This window comes from Spodoptera frugiperda, chromosome 6 (assembly GCF_023101765.2).
Source record: "Spodoptera frugiperda isolate SF20-4 chromosome 6, AGI-APGP_CSIRO_Sfru_2.0, whole genome shotgun sequence".
Lineage (NCBI taxonomy): Eukaryota > Metazoa > Arthropoda > Insecta > Lepidoptera > Noctuidae > Spodoptera > Spodoptera frugiperda.
Window position 1 is genome coordinate 12,391,394 of NC_064217.1, and position 23,077 is coordinate 12,414,470.

The 23,077-nt window shown below is 37.2% G+C and overlaps 2 protein-coding genes and 1 long non-coding RNA gene across 5 annotated transcripts; 2 read left to right on the forward strand and 1 right to left on the reverse strand.

The window, feature by feature from the left end:
• Positions 1-213: 213 nt before the first annotated feature.
• LOC126910745 (uncharacterized) lies at positions 214-22,677 on the forward strand. Of its 2 annotated transcripts, none has more exons than XR_007705351.1 (2): positions 214-375; positions 22,340-22,677. It is a non-coding gene; the product is annotated as an uncharacterized LOC126910745 (long non-coding RNA). The 2 variants fall into 2 exon arrangements; XR_007705350.1 differs by lacking the exon at positions 214-375 and adding an exon at positions 21,758-21,923.
• Positions 4,744-11,542, forward strand: LOC118267775 (uncharacterized). Its single transcript, XM_050694160.1, has 4 exons — positions 4,744-4,912; positions 5,352-5,525; positions 6,139-6,289; positions 11,293-11,542. The coding sequence occupies exons 1-4, from the start codon at positions 4,826-4,828 to the stop codon at positions 11,382-11,384; spliced, it is 504 nt and encodes a 167-aa protein (XP_050550117.1). The 5' UTR covers positions 4,744-4,825; the 3' UTR covers positions 11,385-11,542.
• LOC118267472 (uncharacterized) lies at positions 11,916-16,241 on the reverse strand. 2 transcript variants are annotated; one of them, XM_050694159.1, is made up of 6 exons: positions 16,045-16,187; positions 15,476-15,625; positions 13,733-13,855; positions 12,926-13,079; positions 12,289-12,653; positions 11,916-12,196 (listed from the first exon to the last, which is right to left on the reverse strand). In XM_050694159.1, exons 3-6 carry the CDS (start codon positions 13,844-13,846, stop codon positions 12,029-12,031), a joined length of 801 nt encoding a protein of 266 aa, XP_050550116.1. In that variant the 5' UTR covers positions 13,847-13,855; positions 15,476-15,625; positions 16,045-16,187; the 3' UTR covers positions 11,916-12,028. The 2 variants fall into 2 exon arrangements, with proteins under 2 accessions (XP_050550116.1, XP_050550115.1); XM_050694158.1 differs by lacking the exon at positions 15,476-15,625 and having other exon boundaries at positions 16,045-16,241.
• Positions 22,678-23,077: the final 400 nt, after the last annotated feature.

Genomic DNA, 23,077 nt, shown 5'->3' on the forward strand with positions numbered 1-23,077 from the left:
GCTTTTATATTATACTAGCTGACCCGGCAAACTTTGTACAGCCTCAAACATATTATTCTCACCTTTTAAACCTTCTCTAGACTGCTACAAATATTTCAAGACCAAAATTTACTTTAATTGACATCTGAAAGACCAGAGATGTTACAAGTGCGTTGCAGGCCTTTTGGAGGTATTGGGAAGATTAGGAGGATAGGAGGTTATTGGGCCTCCTGTAGGGGAAAGTGGGGTAAACGCGAACGCGGGGTAAACCCGAACCCAATAGTTTTAATATGTTAGAAAGATATAGCCGTATATCACTCGCCGGTAACTCAGAGATCACGCCACCACCAGTGCCAGTCAACGACACGGGAGACGCAGACGCACGTACTTTTCAAGGTATGTTAATTTTAATATTTTCAATGTTTTCGATGTAATTTTTTGATAAATTGAACTTGGTGTAGCTTTACTTCTATTGAGAACAGTTATTTAACCTTTACATAGTGGAAAACTTACATACTAAACCATTCAAATGACAGTGACGCATTTGGTAAAAGTTTTATAACTTAAAATATTTTTTCCATTTTATTTTTTTCGACCCGGTGGGGTAAAGGCGAACGCTTCATGTCGGGTAATCTCGAACGTTCGGCATTACTCCTCTCTCCTTTTTTTGTTAGTTTTCTGTTAATATTTTTTTTCCAACTAGTCACTGGCAAATAAGGTATAGTGTTTCCAGTCTATGTTGATTTCTTTGTGGCACTAAATTATGTTTACGGGTGATTTTGATAATGCTAAACATCAAATAAATTGTTTCAGAACCCCCTAATAATAAAAGAAAAACTGAAACTAAATACAGTTCAGAGGATCTTATAAAGGCTATAGTCGATGTTCAAACCAAGAAACTCAGCATTGGCAGAGCAGCAAATACTTGTGTTCCAAAAACTACAATTTACCTTAGTAATGTTAGTACGTGATTACCCCACTTGGTGTTCGGCTTTACCCGACATCAGTTGGGTAAAACCGAACACTAAGGGTTTTGTTTTTCGGTCATTTTGTTATATTTTATTTAAAAAAATAATGATGTTGATTAGTATTACGTTAGCTAGATAAGTATAGTTTATAATTCAATAATTAAAGAAACTCTGTGATTTGATTCCACTGTTTTATTTATATTTTCTCTTAGGTGTTCGTGTTTCCCCCACTTTCCCCTAACCTCTCTAACAGAACTCAATCGTTGTTTCACGTCGGTTTTCTGCGAAGCCCTGGTATAACTTTGGTCGAACCGGCCTATTCACGTCATTTAGACAATTACACTTCGGTCGACCTCAACAAAATTACCATGTAAAGTGATTTAATTTACCAAAAGATCACAAAAGAAAGATTTTAGTTCAAATTACTAACTTTGACAGACTGACGGACAATTCAATTTGACGTTTCAAAAGTGCCTAATTTAGGATTAATTGAAATAAATGCTTTGAATTTGACTTTAAATAGTTTTTAAATGACACCTACCTATACAACCAATCTTTATCGGCTTCGTAACACGACTAAACCGTACCGTATCAGGTAAACAAACAAAATTAATGAGGTGTACACATTTTAAGCATTGTTTTTGTTTAAACATTCCTGATAAGGGTTGGTTCTCAAAACTGTTTTATGAAAGGCTAAAAGGGACAATGGAATTCAAACTAGGAATTACATTTTAGTACACAAAACTCTTTATATTTAAGTACCAGAAATGAGATTTAATTCTTCCTCGTCTGTAGATCGTAGTCGACATTTTGTAGTGTAATAATAACTTCTTGTGATTTCAGCAATTCTGTAGAAATTATTATTATTGCCTTTTTACTATTTTTTTAATTCGTTGAAGATTCAAGAGTTAGAAATGTAATAGCGCGAGAAACATCATAATTAATTTACTGTAAATTAATATAAGCTACAAAATATAAATAAAATTGACATACAAAGCACCTTACATTTTTTATCTATTTTTAAGGGGGAGAATCATTCAATGACTTTTCCCGCCTTGTTCTAGGCGAGGCTCGTACTACAGATACAAAGCAATACATCATGTCTTATTTATAAGCTATATACCAATTAAACAAATTGAAAGACAAAATATTATTAAACACAATAGAACTCACCTTTAACTTGTTAGCTATAACATTGGAATAACGACGTTTGAAGAGTGAAAATCATAAATTAATTGTTAGGTTCTAGATCATTTATACGTCAATCAAGAGACACGGAAACTCAGAGAATAGCCTACCAAGTTACCATGAGATTCGGTACCAAAAAAACTTACTTACTTTTTTAACCATGCCATCAGCCAAAAGGTCTATACACTATGGTGTCTAAATACTAACTCATTATTTTGTTTGTGTGCATTTTTACTTACATTAACTTTCTATAATATAACGGTTAACTAACGTAAATATACCGAGTAAAGCTCTATTAGTTTCGAGTCACAGAGGGACTCATACTCATCGAGTAGTGCGTTCAGACGCGTTCCCCGCGTCTGCCGCGCAAGTAAACCGTTATATTTAGTTAATTTTGTGTGTCTTAAATGTTTCTAGAAAACTATCATAATATCGTATAACTTTAAGAATATTTTACTAATATGTACCTGAAGATAATTAAAAAATATTATCAAAAAATATTTACTACCAATTTTTCATTAATAGATAATTGTGTTTAATTTAGATTATTAAAATTTGTTTGTAAACATAAACAAGGAATATTAAAAATGGATAATTGAATACAAATAGCTTGAAATAAAAAAACGCGCCAGAAAATTAATTTACATAAATTGAAAATAATTCTCGTTGGTCGAGTGGTCCCTAGTGCGATTGCCGGACAAGAGGTCTCGGGTTCTCATGGTATTACCGGGTTTTTTTCGGTTTTTCGATATTTTCTCAGTAGTAGCACGGAGTCTGGAATTGTGCCCAGAATATGGCAATAGGCTTTATCCCATGTAATAGGGGTATTACATGGGACTTATAACACAAATGTAAAAACTAAGTGTATATGCATACATGTATTTATGTTTAAGTGTGAGAGAGCCATGCTTCGGCACGAATGGGCCGGCTCGACCGAAGTGATACCACGACCTCACAGAAATAACGCTTGCGTTGTTTCATTGTGTGAGTGAGGTTACCGGAAGCCTAATTAACTGCCTTCCAAATTTCCTATTCCCCAATTATAACCCTCATAAATTCCTAACACCCAAAAGGCCGGCAACGCACTTGTAACGCCTCTGGTGTTTTGAGTATCCAAGGACGGCGGCGATTGCTTACCATCAGGTGATCCGTTAATATAAAACTTTGAGTCATTTCTCGGCTTATGCTATACTTATACAAAAATATTCTTCTGCAGTACCTGAAACATGAAGTCAGTTGTTTCTTACTTTATATTCTGAATGGCTTTCTCAGTTGATTCGTTGAGACATTTCATTTCCTCGTGTAACTAGAAAACTTTTGACTTGTATTTATTTCTTTCTTTTTATGGGATGGAGGGTAAACAGGCAGACCGTCCACCTCATAGTACCGGTACATGGACTTCATCTTTGTTTTACAATTTAAAGTTGTCCTTTTCTTTGTCTTGGCTTTAACTGAAACTTTAAGTTAACTATGAATTTTTTTATCAATTATCATACCCATCGATGTGAACTAGGAAATAAAACAAATATTTATAATGTGAATTTGTTTCTCAGGAACATTAACTTGATAAACTCTATTTTTATATAAAAAAGTTGCCCCACTGTATCCTACAATCCTAGTCCCCACTCTGAAGAAAATCCTACAGTGGGACTGTAGGATTTTCTTCTATGTCGTGGATGCTTTAACAAACATACAAGTTCACAAACACAAGACACCCAGACACAGAATAATAAGTAAAATCCAGACCCGTAACAACAATTTAAGGATCACGGAAAGAGTTGCTCCGCGTGGGGGAATCGAACATTGCGCAGCAGCCTTAACTCAACCTAGATATCGGAATTATAATTCAAATTATCTTATTTTCCTCAAAAAAATATTAGGAAAAGAACATACATGAAACCACACAATTAAATACATACAAACGTGGGTAACACATTATGTAAGTAAATAATACCATAGAGTTTCCAATACCGATTTCCTCCTTTTCAAAATTTCTAACAGGAAAATATGAACATCTGTTTTTATGTTATGTTTATCTTTAAGTAATGTTTGATCAGCTTCACAAGATAAATAGATGATGTTCAGGGGTAGCAAATTAGTCGTTCTTGAATCCACTTTTAAAATGGTTGGTTTTTTTTTTATTGAGCCCAATGTCACAAGTTACTACTACCATAATATAATTCTAATTATCCTTTTCGGATCGGAAAACTAATATAATTTTATTTTAGTTATTCTTTACTTTAGATCGAAAAATTGGTCATCATTGCTCTCAGAGGGCTTAGTACAAGTTTGTATTACGTTTAACGATATCGAAACGAGAGCGTGTTCGGCGCTCAGATTGGTTGGTTCATTCGAGCCGGCCAATTAGAGCGCCGAACGTTTCGATTTCGTTAAACGTTTAGCAAACCCGTATTAAGGATACTGATTTACTTAACCCTTTTAGACTGTGATCTTCAGCCCTGTCTAGCCTTCAGTCCTGTAGTCCATTAGTGGATTTTATCACAGACACTAAAGCCCCTACGAGAAATGATTCTAGTGCCAAGTTTAGTATCTACATTTCATTAAACCAACGAGACAAAACTAATTGATAAAGAATACATCACGCCTGTCAAATCAGGGTGGTTGAGAAATGTATGAGTGAATTTTTAGACATTATACATGTATTGTATGAAAGATAAAATTATTGAAGAATGTTCTTCCAAAAAATAGCTCCTAAGTCGTTTTTAGGAAAATTCACATTGCAGAAAGGTTCACTGATTGTCGGTTCTATTACGTTGGTAAGTTGTATGTATCTTTTAAAACACCTATTGATAATCTCTTATCGTGAGTGACATTTTAATGGCACTTAAGTTTTCACACATCACATCAACAGCCTATAAGTGGACACTGTTGACCAAAGGCCTCTTTCCACATGAAGAAGGTTTGAGCATTAATCACCACGCTTGCTCAATTAAGACACCCGCTTCTCATGCAAGAGGGTTCGAAACCTACCAACGGCAAGTACCAATGTGACTTTTTCCGAGTTACTCGTATATACTTTCTAAGATTATTTGGACACCACTGACATGCGAGAAGATTAGAAAGAAACAAAGTTTGAAACCGTCAACCCGCATTAAGCAAGCGTGGTGTTTAATGCTCATGCGAGAAGAGGCTTTGGTCAGCAGTGGCCACTAATAGGCTGTTGATGTGATGATACTCACTTCTTGCATCTTGCAGATCATTAGTGTAATCTGTGTGATAAGCATTGCGGTGGAGATCCTCTACTACAAGGAGTGCAAGGGATGCACCTCGCTGGTGATGCACAATGCATACAGCTTCAGTATCAACGCCGCCATCTACTGCCTATTCATGTTCTTCGTCAACCTCTGGTTTATTTGGGGGGTTAGAAATGTAAGTAGTTATGGTTAGAAATGTAAATAAACAATGTTTACATTGTTTAATTTTATCACTTTCCTTTTTTATGGAAACCGGTAAACGAGTAGACGTATCCCCTGATGGTAAGCAATCGCCGCCGCCCATGGACACTTGAAACACCAGAAGCGTTACAAGTGCGTTGCCGGCCTCTTGGGGGTTAGAAATTTAAGGGTTGTTGGGGAATCGGGGATTGGGAAGATTGGAAAGGGAGGAATTGGGCCTCCGGTAACCTCACTCACACAACGAAACACAACGCAAGTGTTGTTTCACGTCAGTTTTCGGTGAGGCCGTGGTATCACTCCGGTCGAGCCGGACCATTCGTGCCGAAGCGTGGCTCTCCCACACTTCCTTCCTTCTTTCAGCAATAAAAAGTAATTAGGTACTTAAAACATGGCTGTTGAGTTCCATGATGTGAAATTATTCATATAATATAATACTGTTCGTTAGTCTGGCTAAAACTCGAGAACGGCTGGACCGATTTGGCAAATTTTGACCGATTTGGCAAGGTTTAAAAGTTGAAAAAAAAAGAAAAGTTTGAGGTGGTACGAATATTGCCGGATCAGTTAGTAATTTATATTTGTTTATCCAGCACAAATCATCAGTGGTGCTGAGCTGGGTGGTGGTGACGGGGTTATGGTGGGGCCAGTCCTTGGTGCTGGTGTTCGTGCTGCTGTGCATGTACATCACGGACACCAGCCTCGGCTGGATGATCGCCCTCGCCGGGGCTCTATTAGCTTACGGTGAGTAACAATATTTAAAAAGCTGTTATATTTAGCTTGGTCCCTGTATTTGTTTGGGCCAAATTTGATAATAGGAAGTTAACCTTTTCTTGATGACGGGTCGATCTGATATTTAGTACTCTTAATCTTAATGGTCACACCATTTTTTCTAAAACTGGTTTCATTATCATCAAACCTTACGCCTTGATTCGTAGAATAGATCTCATTAAAACCGTTTAAAGTATTTTGAATGTTGTATTACTTGTTATCAATATATAATATTCAGTTACAAAATTATTTTGTTCGTATTCAGATAAGTAGTTAAAGATTACGTATACATGTGATTTAGTAAATTCTTTCGTCGTTCATGTGTCCATACTTTACTGGTCATATGTCGCTTCAATAGTATTATTATCCACTTAAAACATAACATACAGACGCGGCGTCAGCAATTGTCTGTCACCTATACAGCAAAAGGCTTCTATTGCATTGTTATTTATATAAGGGAGTAATAACATGATTGACGAAAACGAGAGAGCATCATGTTATGCAATAATTAGTTTTGTGTCAAACATCTCAAATATGAATTTGCTTTTGAAATCTGGCTAAAGCAAGACAAACTTTAAGTTATTCCAATAAAGTTCTATATCGCAGAAATTCAGACGGTGCCAATATTTCCCGAAACCTATACCGTTAACTGCGAATGTAGGAATTTGAATCATATTCCTTACAACACATGGCCTAAAATTGATCCATGAATAAGTGTTCCATGTTATCTCAGTGTAATAATTGATCTCAGTTCAAATTTCCATAAAGCTCCAATCTAACGCGTGGCCTTAATCTATAGCTTCACAAATTAACAGTGTCTGTAATCGAAACATTGTTTAACTTCTTGTTAAGACCAGATATTTAGGACTTCATGATATCCTTAGAGTTTTTCACCAGAGTTGGTCGGCTCACAAAGCTTTGCGCTGGTGGAAACGGACTCAGCTAAGCTATGTTTTTTTTTTTTATATATGGAAAGATGCGTGCTATGGATTCATGCTATGGATATGGATGGCGTCCCTACTATCGATACATCGCATACACGGGCTGCGCATCTTAGTCATAGCTTCACAGCTTAGCTATTACATCTTCGTGGCTACATAGCACATCTCTGTTGGAAAACCAACCAAAACACTCTTAGTACTTCCAAGCATTCATCGTATCATAAAGAATTTTGATACAACGAACATGTAACAAAATGGGTAGGTATTCAAGTCAAAATATAAAGCAAATTATTGGATGATTTTCACCCCACAAAAAATGACAATTAAGATTTGGAAATATTTACATTTATTGTAAAAATCCCTTACTTACTTACATATTCTGTCTATGTGCACAAAGCCTACTAACTTTACCGTTAGATAATATGACTTAAGGCGATTAGATCTGCAACTGACATTGAGGAAGTAGCCGAAACATCGGTAAAGCCACTGAATCCCTTGCGCCTCACCGATTTCAAAACAAAGCCCTCGCATTGAAGCCGGTCGGTTAAAACAATCAATATTGTGAGATGTGATATACCATCTACTGTTTTAATTCTCTTCAATATCATGATTATTATCAGTCTATAAGAACCAACTGCTGGCCTAAGACTGCACGGTTGGCGCGGTGGCTGGGCAACCGACTGCCACGCAGCAACATTTTATGTGATCTAAGAAAATCTTATTTCGGTGGTTTGGGCTTCAAGTATATTGGTACCATTTCACATGGTATGTTTATAAACGAACCCCACGTGGAGCAACTTTAAATAAATATTTTTCTCAGAAGTAGAAGATTTGAACATTTACCACGCATGGTCAGAGCGGATTGGCGATTCTAAACTTCTAAAGAACTATTATAAATCTAGGTTTCCTCGCGATATTTTCCTTTCTAGTTTTATTAAATCAAAAGACTACCTACAGTGATTGAATTGATTTACACTATTCAATTTACATTCATGAAATCAGTTTTGTTTTATTTCTACCGTATAAGCATCATTTAAGTTTTTAGATAGTCCAAAAATTATGATTTTCGCAGTATTTCAAGTGTTAAATGTTTTAATCTCAAATCTTAAACGTAAGCCTTTATCCTGAAAGCGGGAATCACTGTCGTGAATAATCCAGATGGACGTTTCAGGATGACTGTTCCTGGAATGTTTTGTAACTGAAAGCTGATTTGTTTATATTTAGTAGAGTACAACTTAAACAAAAGAATAAGATTATTTCGTAGAAGGTTTTCGCTACCGAGTATAATATTTAGAGCATAATGTCCGTAAAAGGAAAAACAATTCTTGTTTCAAAATGTTCTTGAACATGGATAATTAATGTAATAATTACGAGTACGTATACAGCGTGTTATGGTCACCGGAAAGGTTGACGGCAGGAGATCAAGAGGACGTAGCCCAACTAGGTGGACTGACCAGATTCGAACAACCTTGGAGACTAACTTACACGTTGCCCTCCATTTGGCCAAGGAGAGAAATAAGTGGCGTGTAACTGTTCGGACCAAGATCATCCCTCAAATAGGGAATCACGACCCTCAGTAATGAGGATAACGACGCTAGGAGGAGGAGGATACAGCGTGTAACAAAATACCCATATACATCAAGAAGCACTGAAGAATACAGGTTGAATAGAATCTCTACACAAAGTTTCAGCTCAAAATACGTTTAAAAAAAATTGGTACCAAATACTTGGTGTCGCATGGTTCTTGATTTTAAATCATCATAAAAAACGAACTCTACAGGGAGTTGTTTAAGACAATTTCGTAACTCGAAAGCAAGTAAAAAATAATCCAATCGAGAAATCAAAAGTTAAGAATATCATTTTATGTCACAAAACATAATATACATTCCTACATAATATATCTTTGTATGCTCGTTCACAAGAATGCCCGATTTCGCTTCACTGATTATTTTGAAAGGTATAAAAAGATATAGCAACGATTTGTAGCTAAAAATATTCAAATAAAAATATAAACCACTCAATCCTTCCGATTATGTCATTCAGTTTTATCTATTTTCAGTTTTCGGTATTAAGAGATTACATGGAAATATTTAAAATAAATAGTTTTTTGAGAGGTAAGTTAAAGACTAACTTTTTATCAAGTGCCTCGTAGATGTCTTGGCCGTTAATTGAATCGATCTGTATGTACCCTTTAATATGAGTTCGCTTTACGTTGAACGAAATCGAAACGAATTCAATGTTTATCTTATGGAACAATAACTGTAATCAACTGCCTAAGGCTTATGTACCAATAACACGAAAACTAAAACGATTAAAAAGTATAAAAACCAAAAAAATTTGTAGCGTTTTTTGTTTCGTCAGCGTTATGTTTACACTCTACCGAGTATATATGTATTAGTATATCTCGACCAAACCACCACGACGAACAAAGACATACGTGAAACACTATAAATTTCTATTCATTCAAAGTTATAGGACTTCGGGGGCAAACCCACCCACTCTTCTAATATAAATTACATAAACGTATACATAGGCATCTAATGGGTGATTTTTTTGATGTTAGGATTTTCATGCATCAGTATTTGACAGATCACGCGGGATTTCAGACATGGTGTCAAAGAGAAAGATGCTCAGTATGCTTTGACATTTCATCATGAATAGACTTACTAACGAGCAACGCTTGCAAATCATTGAATTTTATTACCAAAATCAGTGTTACTTTACGCCCGATTTATGGTCTACATAATCGACCAAGTGAGCAAACAATTAATGCGATTGTGACCAAGTTTCGCACTCAGTTTACTTTATTGGACATTAAACCAACCACACGAATGCGTACAGTGCGTACAGAAGAGAATATTGCGTCTGTTTCTGAGAGTGTTGCTGAAGACAATTGGGTTTGTGTTATTCGACCACATGGATTTGACGCTTTTAGACTATTTTTTGTGGGGCTACGTCAAGTCTAAAGTCTACAGAAATAAGCCAGCAACTATTCCAGCTTTGGAAGACAACATTTCCGAAGAAATTCGGGCTATTCCGACCGAAATGCTCGAAAAAGTTACCCAAAATTGGACTTTCCGAATGGACCACCTAAGACGCAGCCGCGGTCAACATTTAAATGAAATTATCTTCAAAAAGTAAATGTCATGGACCAATCTAACGTTTCAAATAAAGAACCGATGAGATTTTGCAAATTTTATGCGTTTTTCTTTAAAAAAAAGTTCTCAAGCTCTTAAAAAATCACCCGTTATATAGGTAGACCTATGTAGTTCATTCATGGAGTTTGCACGTGTGGTCGCGTGAGGCCAAACGTTTTCAAGGCCCTCTCATATTGCCAATTGGGCAGTTTCCGTAGTCAAAAACTAATTATTTTGATGTTTCCATGCGATAAAATGTTCAAAAATATCACACTTTCATTTAATCGATTAGTAAAATAGAGTAGATGACTAATTTTTATTTTAATGTCCGTCTTGTAGATTATTTTAAAATATTAGACACGTATTTTTTACTTTCTTATGGAAACAAATACTTTCATAGATATATTGATATGAAATATCGCGTGACGTCACTTCTAGGTACGTTTTATACGTAGAAATGACGTATTTGCTCCCACTCCTAAACTACGACTCGTTTTATCTTAGTATTGTTATTTTATATGACAAAATAAAAAAATACGTGTCTAATGTCTTTTCATTGCCTAACTGACGGACTAAATAGATTTTTAATTTTCATACCCCATCATCATCCCTATTATCGCTTACTTTTAGAAAAAGTACTTAATATGTCCAGTTGGAAACTACTCTCTTAAGATACGCGTCCACAAGCCCGCATCGTACGCATCCCACGCAACGGATTTTGGTTTGTCTTGTATAGAAACTCATACAACTGCGTCCACTGATCCGCATCGTATGAATGAACCGCATCATCAGCAATGCCTACGCGATGCGTGCTAATGACGTCAAACGGAAAGCGTGCAATGCGTACGATGCGGACCTGTGAACGCTTACCTTTAATAAGCTTTAACTTTTGTTTCAGTGATAATGGCTTACTTCATATTAGTCGCATATGGCTACTGGCTTACAATTAGAAAAATAACTGTCGTGCCACCTGTTACAACTGTGGAATAGAAAATATACGAAAATTGAAGCAAAAAGGACTGAAGATAATGAAATATGCCTGAAGATGTTAATGTATCATTATTTAATTTAATTTATGCTAATGCCAATACTTAAAAATGATTGAATGGTAGGTACGAAAAGTTTTTTCAATTACCTCTATTCAGGAAACCTAAAAAAAAAAATAGTTTGTGTTGGAACTGTCAGGCGAAAGTCCTTATGACAGAAACATTTAGGAATTAATTTTCAAAAATTAGATATTGCCCAAACAAAGCGTGGACGAGCTGCTGTCAAAACAAAAACGACATGGAATTAACAACCCTTCCAAGTAGTAACGGTAGTAGCTAGTTGTTCAAGCTATAAATACGTTAAGCATATACACCACTTTTTACTAATCTCGATTTTTATTTATTAAACTTTTTCTTAATGCCATAGACATTCTTGCTAGCCAACCTTTAGGTGATGCAGTCAGAATGTGGTCAGTGCAATAATCTATCATCTGAACTACACATAAAACTCAAATACAAAAAAAAAATAAACACAAAAAATAAAACCAATTTTATTACTTGTTACATGACAATACGATTACAAAATGGCGGCACATGTCTAGCAAAATAAATAGGTACACGGACATCGAACTCTTGTTAACCTTGACATTACCCTTGGTGGAACGTTGTATGGGTTGGAATAATTTCCTTTTTCTCATACTGGTACAAACGTGGGCCCTTTTTGTGGCGAATCGTTGGGACCATTGTACATTGCAACATCGGCCTAGCCGGTGTCGCTGTCGTTAACCGAGACAGTTTCGCATCCCTCTGACCACTCTGTGAAATCGGCACGAATAGTAAATGAAAACGTGTCTGTATAATTAATAAATAAAACTATTTATTTTCTTTAGTTATTGCTTTACACTAGCCTTGCGTCGCGCCTTTCGGTCTTCTGGTGGTGGGCCGTCTGGTGGGGGCTCGTCTGGTGGGGGCTCGTCTGGTGGTGCATCGGGTGCTGGTGCGTCTGGTGCTGGTGCATCGGGTGCTGGTGCGTCAGGTGCTGGCGCATCGGGTGGTGGTGCGTCAGGTGATGGTGCGTCAGGTGATGGTGCGTCGTCTGATGGTGGGTGGTCTGGTGATGAGTCTGCTGCTGGTGGTGAGTCTGCTCCTGATGGGCTTTCTGATGGTTTCTCTGCCGCCCCTCCTGCCGGTGGCGCTTTTATTGTTGTCGTTTCCTTGTCTTTACTGAGAGTTTTGCGATGACTGTTCACTACCAATATGAAGTAGATTGTTACTGAAAATGGAAATTGGAAGTTAATATTTAATGCATAATAGCTAGGCTAGGCTTGTCTCGACTAAGAAGTGGTGCATGTTAACTGTTCTAATTAAATATTCTGATTTTAACCAATTGCAATGTGATTTAATAGAAACAGCAAAATGAAAGCAAATACACGCGATAAGGTTGATATTTATTTTCTAAAAACTAAAAATATCACATAAAAACAAGCAATAAATGAAAATTTAAACCTGCTATACCAGAAACAGTTCAATCATGAAGATACTAACAGATATACCAGAGCATCCCCAATATCGTGATGAAGACTCTACTCCTCTGTCTTCTAGAGGTGAACAGCAGAGCGAGCATTATCATCATCATCAGCATAATCGCTACAAATATGACTGTGAACCAGATCCATATAGTACAGAGTAAGGCATCGTCCTGTGGATAAACAAAGCAGTTTTAGTGTCCATCATAATCATGTAAGTCGTGTGCTGATGATAGGAAAGATTAAAGAAGACGGATCACAATCCATACAAAATTACCCCAGGTTCGATAGCAAAGCATCTCAAAAAAAAACTTGTATAAAAATATATGGCATTATTAATTTTTTACACCATCATATAGAAAAATTGCTTTAAAAATAGTTCGGACGCTGTTATGAAAAATTCGTCCTTATGAATGTTAATATGGACTAATTACACCCTCAAGGCCATAATCTCACGGCCATAAAATCAGGTCCAAGATCACCAGAAAGAAGCTATGAGAGATTGAGTTACGTCACGTTGTTATAAGGACATGAGGCAATTCTGATCCATCTTCTTTGGCACCACTTCTACTCTTCTGTGTGTTGTCCCATGTCCTAACGGTTGACTAAGGGACTACAAAGTTACAACATTACTCTCTGATAAACCTAAATCTCTTAAACTATGATCTGCCTATCAAGCGTGAAGATACACGTACTAAACATTATTTTGTTGGGCTCTTTTATCAACAAACATTATTTTTGAAAATATTTCGTTAATCCGCAAAAGAAGATTAATAAAGATGAAAAAGGGAACATAAAAAAGGTATTTTGTTTACTTTGGCCTTACATTAGCTATTCCACAGAACAAAGCGATGCTAGCAGCGAAGTACAGAGCCACTAGTATCCATATTGTGACGATGAGGTAGCTTATGGGTGTGAAGCAGGAACATCCGTACGCCATTGGATGAACCTGGAAAATATCATATCAGGATCAATAAATTGTTGAATTCTGCCACTCTTCTTTATTCCAACTGGAGTATCCCGGAGCTGCGGACTACCTAGCGGTTTACCGGGGCTCTAGCTCAAAAAGCAGCAGTAGGAACGGAGTGGCTTTTAGTCAATAAAAGTCTGACATTCCCTCTTGCCTCACCCGAGGCGTGAGAAGTCATTGGATGATTTTTGACCCTTAAAAAAACTGAAGTATCATGGGCTCCTAATAATTTAGATTGTTAACAATTTATTTGCCAGCAAATTCATCCCTCTGATTTTAAGAGTGAAACCAAAAATTCAAGACGGATGAAAAATTATTGTCATCTAGTAATTTAATCGTTCCTATGTCTTCGCAATTATTTCACGATTTACGTAGTACTTGACAACAGATACCTATTTTATTATCAGGTCAAACCAATTATAGTATTCGGATATTAGAACTATTTGTTTCAAGAGCTAAACTTTGACCTAATTTCACGGCCTTCAAAATCCCAGAAGTCTTAGCCAGCACGGATCTGTAATAGTACTAATTCCACTCAATAGTACACAATTCGCTGATAACAAAGTAATTAGGCCAACCTTGGAATTTTGGACTTGTCAACTATTTTACGTCCCATTTAAACCTTTGATTCGGTCAAGGTCGCCGGGGAAACCAATAACAGAGCTTTACGGAGTAAATATCATAATAGACTTGTAGAATACAAATAAATACACGTTTGGAGAGGTACCAAAAACCAGGGCACACGTCTCTTCGTCACGCACGTAAGAATATCTCGCATCAAATTTTGCGCTCTCCTCATCCGCGACAACGGATGCATAGAAACGTAGCTCATTGTGAACCGACCCTTTGTACAGGATTGCCTTCCAAACATTTTATATGTACCGTTCATAATTATGTGTAGCTTTTTATTTTCACGTTTCAGAGATCCTTGTTTGAAGGTCAAATATTATGATGTTTTTATTTCCTGCGTGATCTTCGATAAGCTTAAGCTAAAAGAATAAATTGTAAAATAACCCATCTTTAACGTCGTATTTATTCAAATAATGACCTATGAACAAGTAAATGTGGGAGAGCCATGCTTCTTCACGAATGGGCTGGCTATACCGGAGTGATACCACGGCCTTACAGAAAACCGACTGAAACCTCGCTTGCATTGTGTTTCATTGTGAGAGAAAGGTTACCGGAGGCCCTTCCTCCCCAATCTCAGATTCTTGAACTACCCTTAGATTCCTAACCCTCAAAAGGCCGGTAACGCAACGTCTTGGAACGTCTCTGGTGTTTCGGGTGTCCATGGGCGGCGGCGATTGCTTACCATCAGGTGATCCGTCTGCTCGTGTACCGGGCTAAATCATAAATTAAACTTCCTTTCCTACTGTTACCGGGCTAATATTTTGGAACAACTTTACACAGCACAACAACAAAAAAGCGGGATTTAAACACAAAAACATTTTTTGAGTTGTACGGAACCTCTCACATAAAAACACAATTAGTTCAGAACCGTTCTTGTACATGCCTCAGAGAGCATAAAGCCAAAGGTTTCAGTCAGATTTTCATATGTAAATCTGTCATGTAATGTTATATTGTGCCAAAATTACATACCTTGTATATTTATTGTACTTATGTTCCATTTTTTGTATACCCTTTGTTGTATTAGGTACTTTATGTCAGTACTTATCTGATCTGAATGTATAGCTACTTCTACGATGTTTTAAAATATTCAGTATAAATACTCCATGCTACCGCTAAGAGCTTCAGATATTTATAATTATCAAAACCCAGTTTCAGTTATCATTGGAAACTATGTGACTGTTTCCACTGATACTAAGATATGTAGCTATGTGAGGAAGGTGCGCAGCTCGAGTATACGATGTATCGATAGTAGGGAAACCATCCATAGCACGCATCTTTCCGTATAAAAACATAGTTTAACTGAGTTTCCACCAGTGCTAAGCTATGTGTACCACTGAATATGATTGGTGGAAGCCAAACGCATCCATGGATGGTTTTCCTGCTATCGATACATCGTATACTCGAGCTGCGCATCTTTCTCGCACAGCTACACAGCTTAGTATCAGTGGAAACGGTCACATAGCTTAGCTGTTACATCTTCGTAGCATAGCTAGACAACATATCTCTGTTGGAAAAGCATCCTTGGAATGCAGACTCACCACTCCTATTGCAGCGACTATCAAGGAGCCTGTTCTCAAGTCCACTCCAAAGAAAGACACCACATCGGGCAGGTCGTCCAACGGCGACATTGTCAACGTTAATTTTTATACAATTTTCCATTCAATTAACAATTTATTTCGTGATCTAATCTAAAATTTTCGTTATGTTTTGACTTTTGAACCACAGACTGAATTGTGTAAGAGTAATGTCAAATCCAAAAAAGGTTGTATGTTTAGGTTTTACTCGATTGCGATTGTAGGTATTGTGTCTTATCTCTCCTAGCTGGCTGCTATGGATCTATTCTACACACGGAAAACAGAATCTATTCCATGGTTCTACGTAACAGAGTTTGTCCAAATCTTCTTGCTAGGCAGGCGGGTTACGCCCGAGTGTCTTCACTGCGAGGACCGCCCGGAGGACACGGTGGAGCATACGGTGGGGATGTGCCCTGCATTTGCTGAGCACCCCGTGTCCTCAGGGATATGGTCGGCGATGGTGACCTCTCGCGTCCGGCCTTGGTTCAGGCCATGGTGCGGAGCGAGGGCGCGCATCTCCTCGTTCTGCGAAGCAGTCATGCTAGCTTAGGAGGAGGCAGGGCGCGTGAGGACGCGTACCTCCTCACGCCCAAGCTGTTGCGATTGGATCTCTGGCCACCGTAAGTGTGGGTCTGATGACAGCGGATTAATGGTGTCTAAATAATTTTGGAGAGTACATAGGTATAACTCTGAAAAAGTCACATTGGTACTTACATTGGTAGGTTTCGAACCCTATAACCTCATGCATGAGTAACGAGCATCTTTAACCTCCAAGCCACCGCAACCAATAACACGATTACTAGAATTAAATTCAGAAAAAAACATATTTTGGCCAAATTTTTAACAAACATAAAATTCAGCTGCAGGCGTTGCTACCTATTACCTATTTTGTAAAGAAAAAAGAAATTTAAAAAAGTAACAAGCTCCTCTTTGTGAAATTGAAAAGAAAAATTTACCATTCGTCTTAAAGATATAGCCTTATTACTCTAATTAGTCACTACAGGCAGTTGTTTTATATTTTCTTCATTAATTTGCGTTTTTATCATGTCGGTTTTTGGACGAGAACTTACTTAAGTAATTAAAATATAAGACAATAGGTTTTATTGGAAAAGAGAAAAGTGTTGGTTTGTGTACCGTGTTTAATTTTTCATTTTATCAAAATTGATTAGACAAAATACGAGTACTTGGAAAAATACGTCTTTGTTCAAAAGGGTTGATCTCCTCACATTTCTTTTTCACATTTTCAGAGACTTAAATTTGATAATTTTCGAAAAAAAAAACATTGTTTTGGTTAAAATGGAGTATCGATTCTGTTATACCATAAAAAAGTTGTTGTTGTTGTTTTTTTTATAGTTGTATAGTGCTACCATATAAGCCTGAACCAACTGTCAATTACCTACATCCATCTATAATAAAAATATATAAAAATCAATTGCTTTTCGTAAGACTCGCTCAAACTTGAGCACAGCTGGACCCATTTGGCATGGTCTTGAATTGTTTGTAGAAGTCCAGGAAGGTTTAAAAGGTGAGAAAATTATGTTTGAGACGGTACAAAGTTTGCTGGGTCAGCTAGTTACCTATTAAAAATAAAACAAAATGTAACATAGCTACGGTTTCAACAACTAATATGGTTTGGAATTTAATTGCCGCCATAGTATTACCCCACAAAGCAAAATATGTTACAAGGCCGAATTCAGACATCAGTAACACAGTCACGTTTTTCTAACTAACCTGAATTCAGAATATATTCATAAATCAAATACGTTGCTCCTCTATACATATACATACACACATACATAGGTATACATATCGACGGTTAAAAGGAAATAGGGTATAAGCGACAAAAAATGAAATGTTCAGGAGAGCCGTTTAAACTCGTCGGTCGTCGAAAGAATACTAGGAAAATGTTTTTTTTTTTGCTAGAGTATAAACGCCAAAAATGTCATCGTAGAGCCATGAGAGTAAGCGCATTCGAAAGAGCGGAAAATTTTACGTAGGATAGCATAGTAAACTCATTTTTGACCAAAATGTCGCTTATACTATATTTCCTTTTAACCGTCGATATATACATAGGTACGGATTGTACGAAACTAAATACCGAACAAACTAGTGATGTGACTCGCAACACATCCCTTTTACCTCCTAATTGGATTATTTCGGATCAAACCGGTTTGCACTGGAATTTTACAAAATTTTTGAATCCCGTTTCGATGTTGACAAAGGTTGATGATATAGAACAGATAATAAAGTTAATAAATCCAGTTTAAGCTGGATTTTAGGATTACATAAATTCGTTTCGACGGGGTTTTGCCATTTTCCAGTGGATTTGATAAATTTTCTTTTTTTTTTTTTGCTCGGGATTTGTTTTCACATGCATGGTTGTGCAATTCCACGAGGGTTCGCTCGGATTTTTAACAAGCTATTAGTCAGTTTCGTCGTATTCAGTGTTATGCCAGTTGCGAGGATTAGCGAGAGTTTGAAACGGAGTGATATGTCTGTGTGTTTATGTAGGTATTTTAGGTTTAATAACGTACTATGTTATGTAATATATATATGATAACAAATCGGCGAAGCTCCACCGCTTCGTAGTAGATATCCCACCCACTCGCACGAAGCGCTTCGCTTGAAGCTTCCTTATGCGAACTGCTAGGGAGTGGTATTCTTTGCCGGAGTCTGTGTTTCCTGATGAGTATAACCTGGGTGTCCTCTGAGTCAATAGGTTGCTTATGGACAGACGTACTTCATCGTAGGCCGTATCATCAATTACCATCAGGCGAGATAACGGCCAAACGTCGACCCATCTACCGTAAAAAAATAAACAATAAATCTCCCGATCGATTTCTATCCGTCCATCCGTCCGTCTGTCCATCGTCGGCGCCCAGTCCATCTAAATTAAATGCCACTACGAAGAAAATATTATAGTGCACAAGTATAATATTGACGTGCAACAACGCTCGCGTTGTGTTTCGCTGTGTGAGTCAGGTTACCGGAGGCCTAATTCCTCCCTTCCCAATCTTCCCAATCCCCGATTCCCGAACAACAACCCTTAAATTCCTAACCCCCAAAAGGCCAGCAACGCACTTGTAACGCCTCTAGTGTTTCAAATGTCCATGGGCGGCGGCGATTGCCTACCATTGGGTGATACGTCAAAAAAAAAGTATAATATCTGCGTCGACGACGGACGGCAAGTGTAACAATGCCACAGAAGGTTCCAGAAGGGGATTAAACATTGAAACTAGTCAGTGTTCAAGAAACTTAACAAGTTATTATTATCTAGATATCACCGGGATTGAATACTTGTATACTGTAGCAGAACTAACATCGCTGGATGGGGTAGCATAACTTCGTCAGTTTAGTGTGCAAAAATGTATGTAGTTGCAATACCTGCTTTACTGTTTGTAAGTAATGTAAAGTAACAGAACATAGAAAGGGACGCTAACAAATGAAATATCTAAAAAATATTCGGCACGAATAGGCTGGCTCCACCGGAGTGATATCACGGCCGAGCAGAAAGCCGACTTGAAACAACGCTTGCGTTGTATTTCGTTGTGTGAGTGAGGTTACCGATTACCAACATCCATTAAATTCCTAACCCTTAAAATGCCGGCAACGTACTTGTAACGCCTCTGGTGTTTCGGGTGTCCATGAACGGCGGCGATTGCTTACTATCAGGTCCGGATCCGTTTGCTCATTTACTTGTTTATAACATAAAAAAAAATATTTATCGGTAACATGTATAACTTAAATAAAGGTGAGTTTATTTATCTGTATGATAATGTACCTACAACTAGGAATAATTCAGCAATTGTAAAGTTCATTTTACGGCACTACACTGTAGCTTACTAAAAACATCAATTAACTAAATCAAAATTTTGACTCATCTAAACATAAAAAACTAATTTTCTCATAGCAAGATCGGCACTTCTACTCAGCTTAATGATCTATGACCATACTGAAGAGTTTCCAATTAAACGATACTGCCAACTGCAGGTACGTAATAACAGACAGGACAGTCCGAAACAATGAGCCCGAGAGATTACAATGTATTGTCTGAAGAAACAGATTCTATTTCAGTACGGACAAAATGGTGGAAATATTCTCGAACGTTCCTTTATAAAGTTGTAATGTTCTAAGAATGTAAACAATGCCCGTATGTTAATTATTGAGCTGAGGTAGAAGTCTGATTCGTGTGTTGATTGCGTGCCCGAAGTTTCGGACACGCAATCCTGTTGATTCCCGTAACAGTAGAATTCTCAGGAAATCTAACTATCCGATTAAACTGTGGTTAGAGGTATGTGTATGCCTATTCGCGTTTTCTACTAGCTACTTAAGGGACGACGACTACTAGCTACTTACGACAAAAGGTCGTAAGTTATTGTCATATCAATATTGAAAATCTTTTATGTTTTAACCCATTCGTTGCGGCGGACGCCTATAGGCGTTTTTTTATTTAATATTCAGGTGCGGAATACGCCAATCGGCGTCTTTTTTAAATTGCTTATATATTTACGAAAACTAGTCACAAAAAAATTTGCAACCAGGGCACATATTTTTACGATGACAAAAACCGCCCCGCACCTGGCTAATAAAAGCGAATGGGTTAAATAAATAGATTCACTTGCCCATCGCATGAAAATACAATCTGGCTTCTTGCTCTATCTAAAACGAAGTTATAAGGTGGTCGAAAAGGACCTGAATGCCTTCGTGAAAAGTATGTTAAAGCCGTGCCGCTTTTTTGCTCGACTTGGTAGGGGCACGGCAATACTCAGATTGCACGCCAAAACTAGTTACCTAAGTATTTAAAGGTAAGTTTTTTCTTCACTCTTGGAAAAATCGTAATTACTATTCTTAAAGGATTTTTCCACTGTTTTGTATCTTGTCATCAACCCTATCTCGTAAGCCATTGGTTACTTTTTACGTGTTAATGTTTCACCTATCCCATAACATTGTCTTCTCCTGGGAATCGAAGAAATATCGCCTGACCCTTTCTCAACTACTTTTATCGAAAGTTCAATACACAGTGGGGAATACTCCACGTCCCTGAAGCTGTAAATTCTTTAGACTTTATTTTTTTTCATCGCAATGCCACTGTTTTCTTAACATTAATGGTATTTTATAACTGTGCACGTATGAAGATTTTTCTTTGTTGTTTATTTAACATTAAGCGAAATGAGGGGACGTGATGGGTTGCCGGGGCTTCGGATACTCTGTCACACTCGCCTTACTCAAGGTGGGAGCCATTGGATGATTTCCCCCCCCTTTAAGTGTAGCAGGCAAGGCACTTGTAACGCTTCTGGTGTTTCAGGTATCCATGGGCGGCGGCGATCGCTTACCATCAGGTGACCCGTCTGCTCGTTTACCGGCTTATAATACTATAAAAAATATTTGGCTTTGGAATGCTTATTACGCTGAAGTGCTAATTTAGATTGCAATAAAACATTATTATAAATGCTAGATTACGAACAAGATGAAAATAAAAAAAGCTAATTTAAGAATTAAAATTCCAATCGTTAAGATTCATCTCATCTTTCTACTTATAGCTTAAAACTCTTATTAGCGAAAACCATTTTATTTTAACGAAATGCAATCTAAATAAGCCTTTAAGCAGCTTTGGTTTAGAGTTCAAAATCAAATGTGTCCTTGGCATATCATTCTTTGTCATCTAAGAGACATGCCAGTGTAGGGGAAAGTGGGGTAAACGCGAACGCGGGGTAAACCCGAACCCAATAGTTTTAATATGTTAGAAAGATATAGCCGTATATCACTCGCCAGTAACTCAGAGATCACGCCACCACCAGCGCCAGTCAACGACACGGGAGACGCGGACGCACGTACTTTTCAAGGTATGTCAATTTTAATATTTTCAATGTTTTCGATGTAATTTTTTGATAAATTGAACTTGGTGTAGCTTTATTTCTATTGAGAATAGTTATTTAACCTTTACGTAGTGGGAAACTTACATACTAACCATTCAAATGACAGTGACGCATTTGGTAAAAGTTTTATAAGTTAAAATATTTTTTCCATTTTAGTTTTTTCGACCCGGTGGGGTAAAGGCGAACGCTGCATGTTGGGTAATCTCGAACGTTCGGCATTACTCCTCTCTCCTTTTTTTGTTAGTTCCCTGTTAATTTTTTTTTCCAACTAGCCGCTGGCAAATAGGGTATAGTGTTTTCCAGTCTATGTTGATTTCTTTGTGGCACTAAATTATGTTGTCGGGTGATTTTGATAATGGTAAACATCAAATAACTTATTTCAGATGCCCCGTAATTATAAAAGAAAAATTGAAACTAAATACGGTTTAGAGGATCTCAAAAAGGCTATAGTCGATGTTCAAACCAAGAAACTCAGCATTGGCAGAGCAGCAAATACTTGTGTTCCAAAAACTACAATTTACCTTAGTAATGTTAGTACGTGATTACCCCACTTGGTGTTCGGCTTTACCCGACATCAGTTGGGTAAAACCGAACACTAAGGGTTTTGTTTTTCGGTCATTTTGTTATATTTTATTAAAAAAAATAATGATGTTGATTAGTAATACGTTAGCTAGATAAGTAAAGTTTATAATTTAATAATTAAAGAAACTCTGTGATTTGATTCCACTGTTTTATTTATATTTTCCCTTAGGTGTTCGTGTTTCCCCCACTTTCCCCTACTCTTGCCTTAATGAATCGCTCTCGTTTCTCTATTAATATGTGATTACATCATTTCTTCCTTATTTTCGTAAGAAAATTATTTGTTATCCTTCCATTATGTGCGTAGCTGTATCATTCTTTGTACCTACACATGAAGCTATAGAAAACCAGTTTATCATGGTCCCGCTTTGTACAATCTTTTCTCTCGTTTAACGGTCAGTTTATACTGGATATTTATTTTCATTCTGATGTATAACCGGTGTGTACCTGGATATACATATTTATAATGTTGTTTTTGTATCGTGACAGTGTTTCAAGTATGAAAATGGAATTGATGTCGGTAGAGTGTTGAAGATGTTTTC

Coding starts and splice junctions, on each gene's coding strand:
- LOC118267775 (XM_050694160.1), top strand. CDS start 4,826: ATGTTCTTCCAAAAAATAGCTCCTAAGTCGTTTTTAGGAAAATTCACA. Junction 5,526..6,138: donor TTATTTGGGGGGTTAGAAAT/GTAAGTAGTTAT, acceptor TTGTTTATCCAG/CACAAATCATCAGTGGTGCT. Junction 6,290..11,292: donor CGGGGCTCTATTAGCTTACG/GTGAGTAACAAT, acceptor CTTTTGTTTCAG/TGATAATGGCTTACTTCATA.
- LOC118267472 (XM_050694158.1), bottom strand. CDS start 16,134: ATGTCGCCGTTGGACGACCTGCCCGATGTGGTGTCTTTCTTTGGAGTG. Junction 13,080..13,732: donor TGTTCTGTGGAATAGCTAAT/GTAAGGCCAAAG, acceptor GTTTATCCACAG/GACGATGCCTTACTCTGTAC. Junction 12,654..12,925: donor GGGGATGCTCTGGTATATCT/GTTAGTATCTTC, acceptor TTCCATTTTCAG/TAACAATCTACTTCATATTG.